Below are 20734 nucleotides of genomic sequence, written 5' to 3'. Positions count from 1 at the left end.
AACTTCAACTTTTCTAATGCGAGACCTATTGCATTTCCAATGCTTGTTTATTCTTCATAGTGTAGCCAACGCGTTTCGTCCCTTCTAGGGACTTCTTACAATGGTACATATTCTCCAGAGTTTGAAAACATAACATTCTTGTTCTGTTTATTTCATAGATGAGTAATAAGTCCAAAGCTTTTGAATTAAGCTATTGCTTTTGATCAGTTATATCAGAGCTCACCTGTTTTATCAGAAGGGCATTCCAGCCAGAATATACAAAAGAGAGACTGTTGTCTACATCAATCTTCGTGGAGCACCCAACCTTTTGGCACCTCAATCTGGTAGCAACCCATTTGAGTTCTTTGGCATGGAAAAAATAGTTGCATTTGTGGACAATTCATAGCAGAGTAACAGACAATGTGCAACATGATACGTTGAGAAGGACGTTTTCATCACCATAGAGTAGTTTGCTTCGAAGGGCAATGCTCTTCTAAAATGATTTACACCCGGTTCCTATAGGGAGGACCTTGGGGCACAGAAGTTCTTCTGATAAACTTGCACAAGAGGTTGATTTTGGCTTTCCCTCCATGTCCTTTGATGCAGAGACTGCTATCCAAGATTCAAACGGAAATAGGGGATAGAGGTAATAATGGTTTTCCCATGTTGGCCATAGAGTTTGTTTTTAACACCGTTGAGGGTGATATCATCTCAATCTCCTTTGATTCTTCCTCTACACCCTTCTCCTTGCAAGTCTTGAGTTCTGCCTTCCCCTTAACTCTATTAGTTTTGGAGATTGAGATGTTGAACGTTCTAAAGTAATGGACTCCAGTATACATTGTGGCAACTATTCAGATTCAAGAAGGCCTTCTACTTTATGAGTTTAGCCTAAGCACTGGTGGTCTTTTGACAAGTGATGATCTAATCTTTCAATAGCTTTCATCTAGATCTTGCTACGTCTACTTATCAGTCCCAGTGATTTGCCATTAGGGGATTTAGAGAATTCAGAGAAACAAATGAGGATATAGAATCTTTAACCTGCAGATTGTTTAAGAGCGTTTCTCTATCTAATCCTTATATTTGTTCTGTCTCTCCATCTTGGGATGTTCCCACAGTTCTGAAAGCTTTGAGCTTTCACTCCTCCGAACCCCTAGATTCTATGAATCTAAAGTTTCCTTGCTATAATAGTTTAATTTCTTGTAGCAATTGCCTCTGCTCATAGTACTGTAAAGCTTTCAGCTTTATTGGGTTGTTCTTCTTTTCTGATGTTCTATGAGGATGGGATAATCATATGACCTGATGCTTCCTTTATTCATAAAGTCAATTCTTTATTTCATGCCACAAGAGGTAGTTCTTCCTTCTTTATATCCATTTCTACTTGAGGAGAGGAACAACTTTTGAATAGGTTGGAACTTAAAAGAGCTCTGTGAATTTATCTTGACAGGTCACATGAGTACATAGAGACCAGGTCACTTGTTTATGACCTTTGAGAAATCAAGAAGAGGCAATAAAATGACACTTACTAGGTGGATGAAATCTACAATTCTGTTAACTTATTCAAACTAGGATGAAACTGCTCATGGACCTATTCAGGGAAGATCCAAGAGAGGGCTGCACCCTCTTCGGCAGAATTGCAAATAGCTTCTATTCAAGAGACTTGCAGAGCTGCAACATGGTACTTGGATCACAATTTGGAAGAAAGTCTTGTTTGCACATTATTGTTGAATTAGAAACCTGGGATTTGTGTACTCAAATATACTGCAGTTTGATTTCATTCTTTTTGTAGTATTTAAATTTGAAGAACTTAATGGTTAAGTTCACTTACATGCATTGCAAATACGGGTGTTAGTATATATGTGTACATAGATTTCATTTGTGAAAAGGCCTAAGACTTTGTTATACCTCAAAATTAATAACTTGGACAAGGAGAAAGGATGTAAGAGTATGATCAGGGTATTTACCAGTATTCTTCCTTACTCTTGATCCAACATGTCCTCTACACCTTCGTAACATTCCACCAACTCTCCATCTTATTAGGTCTTAGACTTGGCCTGGAAAGTTCTGGAGGATGCTGGGAATGCCACTCCATTTATGGCATCCGGAAGGGTGGATGTAGCTTGCATTTCACCACTGCTGTCTTGATCTTGTCTCAAGGATGAGATGGACAACAAGTGATGAATACTGTTAAGCAATCAGAGCATTTTCATTTCCATAAATTAAAAGCCACAAGATTTCCGAAAGATTAACAGCTTGCTCAAAAAGCTCCCAATTCGGAAACCTATCGGCACGTCAAAAGGATATTTAGATGCACAAATGCAGACATTTGGTAAAGCAAAATCCTGCCAGTGATTCCTTGACTCAAGAATTGTGTAAGCATTCCTTAATAAATGGAATATATTCACACGCCAATTCCAACAGATGGGTGTGATTTCCATGTCAGCAAACCTGCTCACATGGTGAGATCCCACAAACCTTTTAGCTTGCGAGTACTGACCAAATTTGGCAAGGCACATTTCCACTGTGTAGACAGTAAGAGATCTTATCAGGGAGGCTGGTGTAAATCTGTATAGAATGGTGCAGTTAGGGAGGAAAAATATCCAAAATTGGTAGGGGTGTTGAAAAATGTAGGAATTGTAAACCAATGACTGACACTCAGCACATTCTCTGCATAAACAGGTATGTGTCCTCAGTATCCTGCAATACTGCAAACCGAGGGCCTGATTAACTGTTTGACAAATGGTACTCCATCAGCCAGGGTAGCAGAGGATCTGCTTCTTCTTGGCACTTGGTTGAGTCAATGTTTTTCTGAATGTACTGGATGCAGAACTGCTTCAACGGTAAAGGGCAGGATGCTCCAATAGATGGACGCTTTGTTTCATTCAGATTATCCATACACTCCTGAGAGATTCAATATCCATATAATGTAGGTTCAGGCATCAGGCCACCAAGTTCAGCGATGTAAGGATGTGATGCATGTTCCCTTCAACTGAAGATGAACCCTGTGCACTCCTCATCCCATAAGGGAACCGTCGGTCATGACTATGTTGGAATATCCTGAAGAAAAAATACTCCTTGCATCAGGCTTTCTGATGACTGACATCAAAAAGGGAAAGAATGGATTGTTTCAAGGGAAAGAGAAAGATTGGCTAGCCAATTGCCCCAGGACTGGATTGCTTCAAGGGAAAGAGAAAGATTGTCTTGCCAATTGTCCGAGTAGTGGCACCACTGGTCTTCCAGACCATGCTGAATTGGCCACTTGTGCATACACAATGAGGAACTCTAAAAAGAGTTGGTGAAGATGGAATCAGAGGAGGTGCTAGAATTACAGGTGTTGGGTAGACCACAGGACACAGAAACACTCTTGTGGATGTTTGGTGAGAAGATGGTGGAGTAGGCAATGGTGAATTAGAACTCTCTACAACCAGCAGCCGTACCTCTTCAGTGGGGCAGTATGTTGACCAGTCCAGATTTGAGACGGCTGAAAGACTGCAACTTAAAAATTTTCTGATCCAGGAAGCTAAATGAGGTAGAGGTGTGTTTAATAAAGTTGTATATTTCGATGATGATTGGCGTTTCAATGTTGTGTTCTAATTTGATGTCAAATAACTGGGCCTCTCTGACATCAAACTGTGTTTTGACTGTGATTTAGACCTAAATAATGAATAGGTAGTAGCACTACCCGTCCTCATTGTCATACTCTATGATGTAATGCTCCTCAACCTTGAACAAAACCTGCTTGCCTTTGCAAGTTCTGTTCCAGGGCTGCTGTCTGGGGATGTCCTCAGAGAGACGGGTGAAAGCTGAGGCGGAGGAGACCCTGCTAAACAGAATGTCCAGATGTACATTAAGGAACAGGGTCCTCCTGCAACCCATTAAGATGGATAATTTTCCTGTTCTTCAAGGTTTGTCTTGAAAATTTCAGTGTGGACACTGGTTAGGTTGATATCAATCAGGTAAATATACAATGCAACGATTGCCTCTATCAGTTCTGGTTTTACTGCTACTGGAGGAAGGACAATTCAGAAATAGTGAAAGCATTTTTGAAGAGAAGGAAAAATATTTCCTTCAAAATACACTCAAACAGTATAACAATTTGAGTGGGGCGTGGCCAAGCAGGCCAAGATGGCGGCAGCATTTCTGTTACGCTCTGCAGCCCGCGATTTCGACAGCAATTATGCCTTAACGACACTGTTGCACGCAGGCAGCAGTCGCCGAGCCCCAGATGATAGTGGGGTGCATCTGAAAAGCCGGACGAGATATATGCAGAGGGGCTTGCGACGACACCGGGGGCCCGCCGAGGTCGCGACAACAAAATGGCGGCGCCCGGCAGGCTCTGAGTGTTCCCGCGATTCGAGCCAGTGCGGTGAAGTGAGCCTGCTGGGGGAGACCACCAGGGCCCGGTGGTGTTCCTGCCGCGGGACCTGGTGGCGGTGGAAGAGAGTGGCTGCGGAGGTATTCGAGGCGGCGCTGGTGGCTCCGAGGGGGTCGCGGCCGCAAAATGGCGGTGGCTGGCGGGCCCTGACAGATTCTGAGGCCATGTGAAGACTGCAGAGGGAGACTGGCCGAGCGGGGACGCAAGACCTGAGGCGAGGTGTCCGGCTGGCGACACGGTGGCTCCTGATCAAGAGGAGAGCACAGGCGGTCAGGTGAGGGCACTGCGGGGGCTGTCTACGGGCTCCCAGGCGCCGCAGGCTGCACGCAGGGGGCCCGACCATCGAGAACAGAGAAGAGCACACGAAGCCCTGCAGCGTGAACACACCCCCTCCCCCGGCAAGGCGCTAGGTCTCGAGGCGCGTTGGGGGAGGGGGTGTGGTGGACAGGCAAGCATGGTGGTCGGCTGCAAGCAAGGGGACCCGACGGGTTAGCCATAGCCACAGCTGTCCCCCTTGTCCAATCTATAGCTGTGGCCTCCCCACTCGGACTGGAGATACAAGACGGCACTGGGGAAAGCAATGGCGGCCTGAAAAGGGATGGACTAATAGACTCACCCAGGCTGCAGACGGACTACACCACTGGCAATAGCACACGTCCCCATTGAGCCTGAGGGGGTGCCGGCCCGGGGTGGAGAGCAGAAGGACGGCGACAGAGATCACTGCGGTGGCCGGGGAGCATCAAACTGGGGGGCGGACCCCGATTCTGGAAGGGTTTGTGTGGGGGCGCGGGGCCACACGCCCTGGAAGCCTCTATATAGAGCCGGGGAGTACTGAGACTGTAGGAGTAAGACCAGAGAGTAGGGGCGACGAGGCTGAGTGCCCGGCTTGCCAGTGGGCTCCCACGGACTACAGCAGACACAGAACCGGAGGGGGGAGTGGATCTCCCGCGCCTTCCCAGTGGCCATACCGAGACACAGGCCGGAAGACAAGAGGAAGTAGCCGGTGCGTCCCTGGGCGGCCACAAGGATACACGGTCGAACTAGGGGCGGAAGACCACCTGGGATACTACGGGGCCTGGTCGAGCCGCAAGTATACAGACGAATAAAACATACCAAACCGCTTTTTATTTAGTCAGTAATTTATTTTAGTCAATTCAAGTCTCTAGTTGAATTATTTTCATTCTTTTTCACAAGACAGTTTTTTGTGCATATATACATTATATACAAAAACACAATATTTTTACAATTGCATAGAATTTTTACAAATTTACAATATAACAACACATACACATATCTCTTTCGCTCTTCAGACATACAGCTTACAAACCCAAAGGAAAAAACTCTAAATCTTTTGGAATAAGGCCCTTTGTCACTGCCTTATTTAAACATATACAGTCATGAATGATGTTTGTCTAGTCATATGATTTGAATAATATGAAGAGTAGATCTGTCAAGGTTTTAATCCTATCTTATCTAGACAGCGTTTTTAAAAAAAAAAACATTACTCAATGACAAAGAGCCTGCAGTAGTCGACGCGTTTCGAATCCCCTATTATGGGATTCTCCTCAGGACCAAAAGTTTCTTATTAATCCTGCAGTGTTAGTGTCTCAAAAAGGGAAGTGTGGACAAAGTCTGGTCACAGTGTGGCTGTAATGTGAGTTCCCGATTTAGAATTGTGTCCGCCCCGTTCTGGGGTTCAATGAGAGTGGCGCTGCTTGTACACACGATTTGGAACTGTAAGCGCCCCGTTCCGGGGTTCAATGAGAGTCACGCTGCTTACACACACGGCGGGATTTCGTAGTAATTTCTCTTAAAGGTTCGTGAAAACCGGCATCTCCGCTCATTCTGCTGCGTGTTCTGCTCACGGGCGGTCCAGCAGCAGAGATCCACCTTCCTGGCAGTCAAACGCACTCTGCGCCAGAAGAATGTTCAATACGCACTCCTCTTTCTGGCACGCCTCAAGATCATGCATGATGGGACCACACATTTCTTTTCAGACCCCGCGGAAGCTAGTAACTGGATCGAACAACATCTCCCTGGATTGAACAATCCCAGGAAGGTGCCGCCTTCGGAGTCATCGGGCCGCCGATGCCGCAAGCAGAAAAAAGTCACGCTTACTCAGTTTAGCTCACGTTCAGACTCCTCTAATAAAAACTCTCCAGATCTTACGCAAATCATCGCAGAACAATGGAGGGCGCTTCAAGCGGTTGCGGAGTTGGGTCCCCCGGGAGACAGCTCGGATGGCGAGAGAGGCCCGCACATCTTCAGAGGAGGTCAGCGACGGGAATACTATGGGAGATGGCTCAGTGACACCACCGATAGTGACACCTCAGACAGCGGACACCCTGATTTGATACCCTAAGTTTGACACAGCATGCTTCCGGGGGTGGGGGGGTGCTCTTTGGGCCATGCATGCTCCCCCGACACAATGGATACTGGCTTCGAGCCGAAAGGGTGCCCCGTCGACCAATCCTGATCTAGTTGGCTTGAAGGCCGGGCTGGCTACAGGACTGCAACGGAAGGCGGCAACTGCCCGGAAAATGATTAGGCACCATCACTATGTAGACAAGGAGCGGGCTGTGGCAGACAACCACTTCCCCCTACGGAACAAACTAGAGTTGGCACATGATGTGCAGTTTGGACGTATCGCCTCGAGTGATAGGCCCTGTTAGTTGGGAATGTTTCCCGATGATCCTCATTACCCCCTCCCTGTTTTCTTGTTTCTTAATTTTCCCAGGGGTGGGCAAGTGCACTATTCAGAAAGTAGGATTAGTTAGCAGAGATAGGCACTCGGCCTTTGCCAGGGGGACCCTCATTTGGATCAGGCCAGGGATCCCCTTTAGAGAACAATCCAGGCTGGTGGATACGGAGGGCAGATACTCCCTATTGGTGGGCCACCTAGAGGGTAGAGAAATATTGATTGGATGTAGAGCAGGAGCAGTATTGGTTCCGCCTCACTGGAGCGTTAGCACAATACACGGCAATGCCATGGCTGTTGGGAGGGGACTTTAATTGTGTTCTAAATACAGAATTGGACAGATCACATCCCCCACCAGCACATTCCCCTGCATTGAAACAGACAGAATATTTTAAACACTGGGTTACCCGTTGGGAGCTGGTTGACGTTTGGCGAGACAGGAACCCAAACTCCAAGGTATACTCCTTTTTCACCGCCCCACACAATCTTAGAGTGAGACTGGACCGATTTCTCTGTTCGGCAACACTGCTTCCCCAGATACAGCATTCTGAGTACATAGGTAGAGTCCTGTCGGACCATGACGCTCATACCGTACTCCTTAGATGGAGAGCGCCACACCCTCCGGTCCCCACGTGGAAATTGCCCCGGGAATGCCTCACAGACCAGGCTTTCCGTCAAGTGCACAGCGAACATACCCAGGAGCACTTTACATTAAACGCAGGCACAGCATCATCTCGACTGGTTGAATGGGATGCATTTAAAGAGGAGGCAAGGGGACACTGTATCCAACATATAGTGGGAGTACGGAAAGTGTTAGAGCAGGCATTACAGGTAGCGGAACGCGACTGGCAGACCTAACGAAGAGCATGGATCAGGTGGCTGCAACCCCCGAACAGGTGGCGGCAGCGAAAACATTATATGCTGAAACTGAGAGAGACCTTCGCAAATACAATTTTAGAGCATAGGCCGCCTGGGTACATAGGGAAGGGAACAGGGGGGAGTACACTTTTAGCCTGGCGCGTGAAACAAGACACGACCATGCCACCCGTCACAGCACTGATAGATACGACAGGCGCCCTTAAGCAGTCACAAACAGATTTCCTGGTCATTTTTCGTGATTATTATGCAGGAATATACAGTGCCCCACCACCGGTCCCACAACTTGTGTTGGACCAATATTTCCATTCTCTGCCGCTGCCAGAAATCCCATCAGCGGAAAGAAAGGCGTTGGAAGCAAAGATAAAATCTCCAGACGTCACTAACGCGATCCGGGCTCTGGCACGACGTAAAGCGCCGGGCATGGATGGCTTTCCCCTTGAATATTTTACCACTTTCTCAAGTCAGTTGAGCCCCAAGCATGTCACCATGTATGAGGATGCACTACAGAGAGGGGAACTCCCTGGTTCGCTGAGGGAGACTACCCTGGTAACCTTTCTTAAACCACACAGGGATCCCACTCTCCCGGCCTCGTACAGGCCCATAACTTTACTCAACGCGGACTGTAAAATCCTGGGGAAGATACTGGCAGATCGATATACTCCGGTTCTGCCTTAAATGATCCACCCAAACCAGAATGGATTTCTGCCTAAGCGAAGCGTGTCGCAAAATATACGGAGGGTCTTCCATATACAGGATAGGGCGCGGGAACACTACCCACAAGCTGCATGCCTAATACTGGACCACGAAAAGGCCTTTGATACAAAGCTATGGCCATATCTTTTCGAGGTTCTCCGTAAAGTACGTGCCGGCCAGAACCTATTGGTGTACACGCACCTCCTCTACCAGGGTGAGAGTGGGAAGGTACTTTTCAACTCCGATTCAGGAAGAGCAGGGGATGAGACAGGGCGGCCCCATGTCCCCCCTCCTCTTCGCCTTGGCGGTGGAACCCCTAGCCTTTAGGTTGAGACGGGGAGGCCTGGGGTATTCCAATCGCGGACACAGTACACAGCGAATCGTTGTACGCTGATATTCTCCTGATATATGTGAAGGATATCACCAGTGATCTAACGCCGATCTGGGTAATCTTTCAAAGCTTTGCAGAAGTCTCAGGACTTAAATTCAACTGGGACAAATCAACGGTCTTTCCTCTTAGCCCTCATCTATCTCCCTTGGTGATAAGGATAGGATCCCAGACACTAAGGTGGAGCGCAGCTGCACCCCAATATTTGTGGGTGAGACTGTACCATTCACCCGAGAACCTGTATGAAGGGAACCACCGCAAAACATTTGCTGGGCTACGAGCGGCAGTTTCCTTTAGGAAAACCTTACCCTTTGCCCCCATAGGACGTGTGGCCCTGGCAAAGATGATTATGGTTCCTAGGCTGTTATATTCTTTTGCTAATATTCCAGTGATACCGCCTCACTCCTTCTTTCGGGAATTAGAAACATTGCTTGCGACTTTAATATGGGGTGCTGGCAGGCACGGAGTAGCCATGCAAACCACGCAAGGGGGTTTGGGGGCCCCCTCCTTTGATGCCTATTTCCTGGCAGTGCAACTTCAATCGTTGTTTCATTGGACAGTGGAAAGGCATGTGGAGGAAACATATACTGAGGAGGGTCGGATATCACTCACGGTTATTCGGAGGCTGTTGATGCCAGGTACCAGGCCATTGCGCACACACCCCCTTCAAGTATCGATTGCTCGCAAATGTATGATGCGCATACATCGCATGTCAAAGGGTCATCCCCTCTACTCTCCGTTGCTCCCCCTAGTCGGTTTCCCGCTTCAGGAGAGCTATTATACCTCAGGAGCCCTCAGGATTTGGACAGAGTGTGAGGTGACGGAGGTGGAATCCTTGTTTGAAGAAGGGCAACTGAAAACATACGCCCAAATGATGGACAACTACGGTCTTCCTCCAGGACAATTTCTGGTACATAGGCGGTTAGTAGATAGCGCCCGCCAGTGTTGGGACCTCACGGAGGGAGAACCACCGACACACCCAGTTTTACATACAATCTTACGGATGGGGGTGAGCAGGCACTTGGTCACGTGGCATTACAGGGCGATAAGGGAACTGATCACAACCCCTTTGCACACTCTACGGCAGAGGTGGGAGGATGAGCTAGGGAGAGTGCTTAATGACAAGGACTGAGAGAAGGCTTTGGAATACCCCAAAAAGGTTTTGAGAAATTCACGCTTCAAAAACATCCAATTTAACATTTTGCATCGTGCATACTTAACGCCACATCGGCTTCACCGATTCTACCCGGATACGCATTTCGCCTGCCCCAGGTGCCACATACCTGAGGCGAACTTCAAACACATGTTTTGGGACTGTCCCATAATCCAATCTTTTTGGGGTAGGGTCCATCAGGTGCTAGGGGCAACAGTTCATCTCATGGATGTGGACACATGGGAGGCATGTGACCTCGGGATCTTCTGTAGGCGGAAGACGGAAAAGGTACCCTGCAGATTTGCGTCCCTGATCATACTCCTGGCGAAACGGGGCATAGCCATGCATTGGAGGGCTCTGGCAGGGCCCCCGGAAGCAGCCTGGATAGGTGCAGTTAAAAAATGGGGGTGGCATAAGAAGAAGCAATAAGAGATGAAGAAGTGAGGGGGATCCGCAAACATCCCATCTCCATGGAATGGGCACAACTCATGTTCCAATACACGCAGGAAACTACACAAGATGGATCCCCTGGAGCTACACAATCCCAATCTCTAACCCCACCACTGTCCCAAGATCATGCTGGCGCGTCAAAGCGGAGGGAGGAGGAGGGCCGACCATAATGTACGATCTCCATAGACATGGGCTAAGACCTGGAATTGGGGCGATAACATCCCTAGGAAGTAACATTCCTCGATCCACCGATGACACAGACGCTCGCTCCATAACTGAACTGCAACCCCATGAGAGATAGACAATTACCACGACACAGCACGCACCCCACCCGACCCCCTTTTCATTCCCTTTCTCCCCAAGTTATATTGTTCTTTGTTCACCCCTCTGACACCTAAAGCAGTGGTTCATATGTGTTGGGAACACAAGTAGGGGTATTTACTACAGAAGCGTACAGAGTTGGAGTGGGGGAATACGTATCCTTCCGCTTTTTCGTGGAAACCCACACACACAGGCACTGGACAATGATCAGTCCGCTAGCACACGTGCTAGTCCACTGGGGTCGTAGTATCCATGTCCGTATGCTATCTTTTGCTAGAGATACATGACATAAGGTAGGATGGATGTTTTGTAGTATGTTGCAGTGGACTGTCAGCCTGTTTTCTCCTGTGTTCATGTATTAATGCAAAGCATATAACTATGTAAAGAAAAACTCCCAATAAAGATATTTAAACAAAAAAATAAAACAGTATAACAATTTGAGCAAAACTCCAAATGTTGAAAGGTTTTTGTGAAGAAAGAAATGAGAGGCTGACTTCGGTGGTGAAGGATCCAGCAAGAGCCGGAAAAAAGAATCAGAGTAAAGCAAGTGCCACTGACCAGGTATGAGGGGATACTGATGCGGCATGCTTCCTCAAAGACGAATTGTCAGTTTTCTAGCATCCATAAGCTGCGGCTTAAGCTTATCTAACTACAATACACACGTTTTAAAATGTTCCTTTGAAAAAAATGAACAATTGTGAAAGAGTTTTTTTTTCTGGTCAGTTTAATTAATATATTGACTTTTTTAGAAGCATTATTCTTTTTTAGGGAAAAGTAACAAAATGTGAGGAATGTAGTTATCAAGTAGAGTTACACATATATATTTTTATTTTGAGTGGTTGTTCCAGTTTACTGCTCATGGGTGGTACAATTCACTGCCTATGGTTTCCAAAGGAGGACCCCTAAAGGAGTACTAACTAAAACAATTACACAGTTAAGAAATTAAAGAAGGACTATGTCCAATCCAATGGCCTTATTTAAGGACTTGGCGTTTGTCCCGTTGTGAGCGAAGGTGTCATGACATCTGACACCCTGGTAGAGGCCTGCCAGTCATATCAAATGATCCATGCCTTACCGGGACCTCTCTTCTGTGACTTTTTCTGAGCAAAAATAAATGGCGCTGACACGCAGGGAGCTTTTGCCCTGCTCATGGACCATTTACCATTTTCTCTGCCCATGTCCGCCATGCAGAATATATAGAGGAAAAGGGAAGGAAAATAAGTGATGGTTGTCTCCCCCTCAATAGGGAAAATGATCGCCTCTGATGGTTATTGCACTTCTGGACAGCACTGCTTAATCTTTATGTGGCTATGACATTTGAGCCTCTGTGGTCCCTTGCTGAGTGTGACACTAAGTACATGCAAAGGTGTGAATAAGGAAACTACCAAACTAATGACTAATGCCACATTCTTTTGCTGTTTCTGTTGATTATCCTTTTAGTATTAGTGTGTGGTTCCTAAGAAAATTTTGAAGTACACTAAGCAATGCTTAGCACATAGTGTTTTTAGGTCTCATTCTAACCAACTGTAGCAGGTCATATGCCAACAATGAGATGATTACGAATCCCCCATGTTGAAGGAAAGCTGTCTTTATTTTTACAAGTAGAAATTGTATCTTTTGGAAAGGACGCAATTAATAAGTTCAAAGTTAGTATGCTACTCTATGCCTTTACACTGCGTACTAGAAATTGATATCCTCTATACCTCTATCTTGTCTTAGGAAGCTAGAATAATCAAGGTAGCACTTATGACAGATTAGGGCGATCTCTGGGTTCGTACTACAACAGCAATGAGTATAACACTGACATTCACTTGTTTTTTGGGTAGGTTTGGCACTTTGTCCAGATCTTTTGGACACATACATTTTCTAAGCCATAACTATCTCAAAAGGTAAAATAAATGTAGCTTCCTAATGAGAACCGCCATCAAATACCTAATCAGACTCTCGTCACACAGAATGTGTCACAAACATTACCAGGGATACCTTTGGAACCCTGCACTTTGTACAACTGTAGCAAACCTTTCCACACATACAGTAGTTGTTCTAAAGAAGCATGTATTGGAACTTTTCAATAAAAAAAATGGCTGTCCTAATCAGAGCACATGTAGCTAAATTACGGTAAAGAGCTACAGCTACTGCACCTGACAGAGTTTTTCAGGATTATTGCACAGCTCTGATGTCTTTATGCTGTGTTTGCGCTATGAAAATACCACATTTCTACATACTGAGAATAGTAAGAATTGCGAAAGTGTAAAAGTTCATTTAAATCAGATGTATAGAGCTCTGTACATAGTTTTATACTTTATTTGTGAATTAGGCCCACGGTCTCAAGCTCCAACACAGGCTCGCTCAGTTGTTGATACAATGTATCAAAGGACACCGACGCCCCATAGTCACCATGTGCTCCGGTCCTCTGATTGCATTTGGTTCCAAAGGTCTGCTCCAGTAGGAAATCAGATTTTCTTGCGTGGTCACCTTTTGTTGGACCCTACAATTATTCTACTTTTAGAACTCTGTACTCTTTAACTCTGCTAACCAGAGGTAAAGTGCCTGTGCTCACCTTTTAAACATCGCTGAATTGGCATATTCACAATTGGTACATTTAACTTATATATAAGTGCGCTATATGGTATACAATTCACCCAGGGTCTGTCAGCTATATGACTGCAGAATCTATTGTGCCATCCACTACAGTGATAACGTAAAACATGGCATTAGGCCACCACTGCAAACTGATTGCAGCAGTGCAAAATCTGCAAATCAACCAGTCAAAATAAACCCTTTTCACAAATAAAAACAGCCTTTTAAATATATAGCTCACATAGCTGGGTTCATGGTATTTAAAAGCAGTACATGGAGACATATCCTTAGAGTGACTAGCATCTTAAATCTACTTTTCACTATGGCATGTCTAGCTATTCTATGTAGAAAACGAGAGAAAAGGTTAAAATCCTTATACTGTATCTCCAGAATGGGGCTAGCTACAAAAAAATAAGCAACTATTTTTGATAGTTATTAAAAATCTAATTCGATGGTGGAGTCAGATTTTTAACAAATATTAAGGGAAAGTAACTTTTAGAAAGTTACTTTTACAGTGCCTAAAAGCCCTGGAGACTAATTTGCAACTGTTTTCAAACTTTGCCTATCCAAAGATCAGCATTTGAATAGGTTTGAAAGGCTTACTAGGAGCTAACAATAAACTGGCCTGAATAGGCAGAGATGACTCCTCAGAACCTCCCAGAATATGCAGGGTGGTTGCTGTGAGCATCCTTTCTAACATTAAAGTGTCAAATCCTACTTAAGTATAAAAGCCTGCTTGACAGGTCTGCTGGATTTACATATAACACTCTGAGGCACACTTTAAAGGCACATACCTGCATGATATGATCATTCTTGTGTATACACTGCCTGTTTACTGAAGGACCTTCTTTGTCTTACCAGACTTCTGTCTTTGGGGTTTATAACACTGGAGATGCCCTTGAAAGGAAGGCAAACAGGATCCAAACAATTCTAGTATATTTACTGTCTGATTGCTGAAACCCCTATTTTTGTTCTACCAGACTTCTGTCTATGGGTTTATTGTGGGTACAATGACAGCCTCAAATTATATTTCATTGTCAGATATGGAAGTGCACTAGAATAACCACAGTACACTCCCCCAACACACACTCCCAGCCCTCAAAGCCCACGTTTAGGGTTACCAAGGACTTATGCCATCTTGAAATATTTCAAAGTGCGTAGGGTTGGCCCTGGGACCTTTAACCCCATTGGTTAGGGTGTGTCTAGAAGTCATTTCTACTCACTAGGTCGAGGCAGGCATACATTTGGAATCTCCAGGGACCCACTTCAGAACACTCCTGGACCTAAGGGGGAATGATAAGAGGACTGAACCTGCTGTCTGAGACCCGAAAAGATCCCTGAAGGATCAGACTGCTCTCACTTGTATCCTGGACAAAAAAGGGCACTGCATGGGCAAATTGGGCTGACATCCTATTCAAGCTATACAGATCCAACAAGCTACAAAAGGCCTTTCCTGCACCTGCAACTGTCCAGCTGGACGGTGGCAACTGGATATGAAATGGACTCTGCTGCTGCCCTCTGAATGACACCCTGTGAGTCTCTTGGTGCCTCCCCTGAAGTTCTGTGGAGCCTTAGAAGTGTACTCGTGTGGTGGATTGGGATCGAAAAGGATTGAATTCAGAAGGTAACATCTTTGACCAGGTCGAACCTAGTTTGTGTATTTGACCCGCACTCCATCGTGGCCTGGGTCAAATTGTGCCTGCGTTCCTGTCTATTATGACCACTGACTATCATTGGCACTGTGTGCTTGTTCATGCTATTCCTATTAGAAACTAAATAATCATATCTCCTGTTCCTGTTATTGGATGTTTATCATTTTGGTGTCGGTCTGTTGATTAAATTTCACTATATAAGTCTAATTCGGTTTGGGATTTTTATTGTATTGCGTTTCGACTTTATTACTTTTCTGGTCCTGCATAAATACTTTACACATTGTCTCTCAGTTAAGCCTGTCTGCTCTATACCACTGTTACCACGGGGTTGAGCTCAAGTTTATTTAGTGACCTGGTTCACCACCTCAATTACTAATCCAATTTCTTCCAGCTCCTGTTCACCATTTGGTTCTGAAAGCATTTTCCCACCCAATATTTAGTTTAATTTAATTGAAGTGTTAATCCATTTTATGCACTGGATATATGTTCTACAGCCAGTGGCACAAGTGCTTGCATTTTAGAAAGCATCATATACATGAGGCAAAAGCTTTCCTTCACTCATACCCCACCATCTGTACTTTGTACAACTGCATCAAACCTTTCCACACGTACAGTAAGTTGTACTAAACAGGCATATATGGCAACTTTAGAATAACAAGCATTTGCAATGTAATAGATCGCTCAGTACTGAAAGTTTGAGCTATTGGCGTCGCTAATAATAATGCAATGCCAAAAGCTCAAACTTTTAGTAATGCACTTACACATGAAATCTGCAAGTTATGCAGCATGAAGGTTACATCAATACAAAAAAAATATAAAATTGCCCCAACGGTTTAAGTAACTAGAAAAGGTTTTACTTGTGGTGCCAAGCAGTTGCAGACACTTTCCAAAGTGTAACTCCATCGTTTAGGTCCTAGTTGCTATATTAAATGGGTACTAATGAGGTGAAACCTTTGAAAAGCAGCATTAACTGTGATAACATGAAAAACTATAAAATAATATTGCGACACATTATGCCACGTAATTTGATACTTAGTCACCCAAGCCGTGTAATTTGACCGCTGCACTTAACCCATTAACAGAACAGCACTCCAAAACGTTTCGCCCTAGTGTTACCTGCGGCTAAAACGCCATGTTAAAGTTCACAAAAACTTCACCACAAGAACTTTAGCCGTTTTATCCAGTTAGCCCTTGCCCACTTGATCCTTCTCGCTCATTCTAGCACCCCGCTTTCCCTCCAATTCTATGTTCACCTTTCTCTACTACTTTATCATCGTTTCTCCATCCAATCCTTTCTTCAAATTCAGCAAGCATCCACCTACTTTCAGCACCCCCTCATGCGTATCTATTTCAGAGGCCGAAGTGCATTAAAAAGTATGGGAACTGTTATCTTGAGCACAACTGGGCAGGCAAAGTGATACGCATAACTAAAAAGATTAAATATTTTGATACTATATTGTTGGACTTTCATGTACAGGTAGCATGTAGAATATAACGCACACACCTGTTAAACTAATGTTCACAGCGCATGAGATCCCTTTTGGCCCCCTTGGCCAGGATGAGCAGAGCCCTTTTGGTCACCAAGATGGCTCTGGTGTAAGTCCCGGAGAACAATTATCTGTGGACAGAATGAGAGCGCCCACAGCCGCTGCAGACCTTGACACAGAAACAAGCTAGCCGCTGCTGCCAGGTTCATGCTACCCATCCCTGCCATCTTGTGTGCTGGCCAGAGAGCAGCCGCCTCGGGAAGGTGTCCTCTTTACTTCGCCCCCCTCATGTCCTGCTTTCAAATCACATATTTAACGAAATATAAATATCAATGCATGCCTTCAACTTATTGAAAAAGAATAAAACAAATATAACGCACATTTACATTCATATATTAAATAAAGTATTAAAATTATAATCAAACATTTACAACAGACCTCACATGTCAGGTAATGTTTAAAAGAAATTATAAGACTTCAAGTTAGAACTTTATATTGACACAATGTTTGAGGTCATATGAAACAGGGACCCTCTGAACTTCAATGTGGCTGCATATTATAGTGGAAATGGCGGCGCATGCCATGGCTGACACCAAAGGAGGGCTCTGGTTGATGGAATTGAAGCGAGTGTTAGTCCTGAAAGGAGTGGGATTTGGCAACCCTCAGGGCCTTGTTGAGATAGGTCTTATGAGTGCGAGAGCCACAAACAATAAACAAACCCCAGGACTTAAAAAATGTACATTGAAGAAATTGAGTTTGGCGAGCGCACTAGAGAAAAAAGGCACAGCTCACCAAACTTATAGGGTACTTAGTGTTTGGACGCTACTTGTTGCATCTTTGGTCCCAGACACTGTGTAGATTAGTTATAAATCTTACGGTCCTGAAGAACTGCCCTAGATCACATCTTGACTAATTGACAGCATGAAACATGTTGACCTTGTAAGTCACCAGGGATCATTGTCCTCACTGGTGACATCATATTTTTAATAAGTTAGGCATACTCATGGATTAAAATTTGATTTGAGACTTGCCTAGCCTTTTTTAAGTCACTAATCATTACACCGGCACTTACTATTCCTCAATCTACATAAAGGGCCCTTAAATTGCCTTTCACATCACAGCTTTGGAATAAAGATCTCTGATGAAGAGCCCCCTTGAGGGAGCCCGCCAGGCATTGCAGCACCGGCTCGAAGAAGAGCAAGCCCGATGATGAAGTATGACACCTGCAAGGGTGTGTGAGGAACCCATTTCCAAAAAGCAACTGCTCCCCTTGTACTGGTTCCTTTTCTCTGATCTACTCCCCTTTGGCCTTTGTCCCCTTTAGGAACAGCATACCATTTTCTTTTGAGAGTTAACAGTGGAGCATGTATGCTGGACTTACTTGCATTCTAAGTCCCCGATTTTTGGTGATGGACATACCGAGTAACACACGTAAGAGGGCCAGTCCTCATGGGAGGTTACAAATTGAGAAAAGGTGGTATTAAGAAGGGACTACTAAGCTTGTTCACAAATCAAAAGCAACGATTTAGAAAGGACAGTAACAGGAGCTAATTGAAAAGATGGCGGAAAATGGGCGGAGCTTCAAGTCTATACTTGAATACAGCATATCTCAAAGAGACAGCGCAATCGCAGCCTAGGCGAGACCTAAACAACTGCCTTTTTAATCAAAGCACATGTAGCTAAGTTACTTTAGAGAACTACATCTACTGCAAAGATTAAAAAAACACACCGGATATCCAGAAATAAAAATGGGAGATAATTGCAAAAAAATATGTATTTCTTGAAAAATGCTCTATACAGGTGTATTCACAGGAAGCAACAGGAATGTATAACGGTTATCCAGGGTATCTTCATGAGAAGACTGGTATCTTAAAGTGATATCTATGGACTATAAAAAAAGAAATACTGCTTGCCAGTCTATGACCCGCATTCCTTGCCTTCGTATCAAGGGATATTCAACGCATGCAAATTCATGAAGGACCCCTTTCTATTTCAGTTTTCCTTTATTAATTCTGACATGTTAACAGACCTGCATAACACATGAAAGACACACCCTTGGGTTCTAAGAACAGCAACATATGCTATATTCAGCTGGTTACTTCATATTGATCATTACAACATAGTCAATATTAGAAATTCTGAATAACTTACCCACTAAAAGTTTCACGTCTCTCACACTGAAGTTCTGGTCTGGCATTCTACAAATATAACATAGAAACAATGCTTAAAACCCATTCAGAAAACAAAGTAATAAAACACACAATATACACCTATACACCAGTGCTTCCTTTGTCACACACACTTTGCTCTTACACACACACACACACAGTATAGTATGGCATAGGGAGACACGGTCCAAGGTTCCTACAGTGTGATTTCAATTGTGTGTGAATTTGTTTGTGCATGTGCATGAGACAAAGAGAGGGAGACGTGTGTATGTGTGTGTGTGTGTGTGAGTGTGCCCACATGTGTGCAGACTCTAAAGAAAATAGGATTTTTCATGGTGATCTGAAACTAGAGGTGGCGAATAGTGGGAGAACCCTACAGAGACAATGTATGTTCTCCACAAGAATGTGTGTAACAAAACAGGAGATACATTAACAGTAAACACAGGAAGGCGGGAGTGGAGGGAGGAATGTTTGCAAATAGTCTATACACTGTCAATCACTCAAAGTTGCATCCCAACCTGCAGTGTGTCACCCACTGTACCACGGGCATGACAGATGTGGGTCCCTTGCTGTGACACAAGATCCAAGATATACCTCACTGATGAGCCCTAATAATGACGAAACTGGTCCGGGGTAGCTTGTGTTCTCTTTTGGAGGGGCCTTGCTTGGCAATTCGGAAGGACTATTCCCACGAGAAGCAGGGTGAACCAGATTTGGATAAAATGTCCCTCTGTCTAGAGTGGCAAAGTGGGCGTAAAACAATGGGTTGGAATGTCAGTTAGAGTGAATGCTAAGGATTTAAACTATTTTCAAGTACCTGTCACCTTTCATGTTTGTGTTATACTAATCAGTCCCATATCTGAAGCAGACTTATGAGCCCAGTAATGTGTCTTCACCATCATGTACCGTCTTCACCACTACATGCTGCAATGGAACAAAAGTATGAATGGATAGCACTGTGTGACTCATTTTCGGGGGCACCTGCGTATGCAAACATCTTTATGGGTCAATTTGAAACAGAGAACCTGATAACCACAGACCGATGGACCAAAATTAGGATGTATTGTCGATTCATCAACAATATATTTTTAATCTGGCAAGCATCCATAGAAGAATTGGAACAAATGATTAATGATTTAAACGCAGTAAATCCAAGAATACAATTGACACACAAGATTGACAATCGAACAATGGATTTCTTGGATGTAAGGATCATCAAAACCCAGATGGGCTTCCAAACTGAACTGTACTCTAAACCTACGGATCGGAATAATGTGTTGGCCTACACAAGTTTCCACCCGATGAGTTTAATTAGAAATTTACCATTCTCACAGTTGATACGCATAAAACGGATTTGTTCAGAGCCACAAACATGTTTGATCAAGATGGAGGAACATTTGATTAAATATAAGGACAGAGGATATCCACCAGGTGTTGAATCAAAGCAAGTGTAGAGTTCTTAGCATCAACAGGCAGGAGCTTCTACAAACTAAAGTCAAGACAACCAGCAACAAGATGGTGTTTGTGTCAAAATACACAACACAGTCCAAAGCAATCAAAAGAATAATTAATCAGAGATGGGAGTTGTTATCCACTGAACCGGATTTTAAAGGTCTATTCCAGGAGGAACCACTACATGCATACACTAGAGGCAGGAATTTTAAAGAACTATTGAGACAGCCCAACATTGGTAGCGATGAGACTACGTATAAAGGTACTGTCCGATGTCAAAATTGCATTAATTGCAACAATATTATCACTGGTAATACGTTTAATCATCCCACAACTGGAAAACTAGTAAAATTGAGACACACAAGTGATTTTAACACACAGAATGTGAGCTACGGGATCAAATGCCCATGTGGCATGATGTACGTGGGTAAAACGGAACGTAAATTGAAAATTAGAGTCACA

General features: G+C 44.4%; 1 protein-coding gene across 7 annotated transcripts in view; it reads right to left on the bottom strand.

Annotated features, from left to right (window-relative positions):
- The window catches only part of KDM2B (lysine demethylase 2B), a 1060697-nt gene that overhangs the window by 910081 nt on the left and 129882 nt on the right, over positions 1-20734 (bottom strand). For all 7 annotated transcript variants that reach the window (XM_086943000.1, XM_086942999.1, XM_086942995.1 and 4 more), the window contains exon 4: positions 18804-18850. In XM_086943000.1, the coding sequence (XP_086799126.1) occupies positions 18804-18850 (47 nt within the window). The remainder of the gene's footprint in view (positions 1-18803; positions 18851-20734) is intronic.

This window comes from Lissotriton vulgaris, chromosome 11 (genome assembly GCF_964263255.1).
Source record: "Lissotriton vulgaris chromosome 11, aLisVul1.2, whole genome shotgun sequence".
NCBI classification, from domain to species: Eukaryota; Metazoa; Chordata; class Amphibia; order Caudata; family Salamandridae; genus Lissotriton; species Lissotriton vulgaris.
This window is presented reverse-complemented; position numbering and strand designations above follow the sequence as displayed.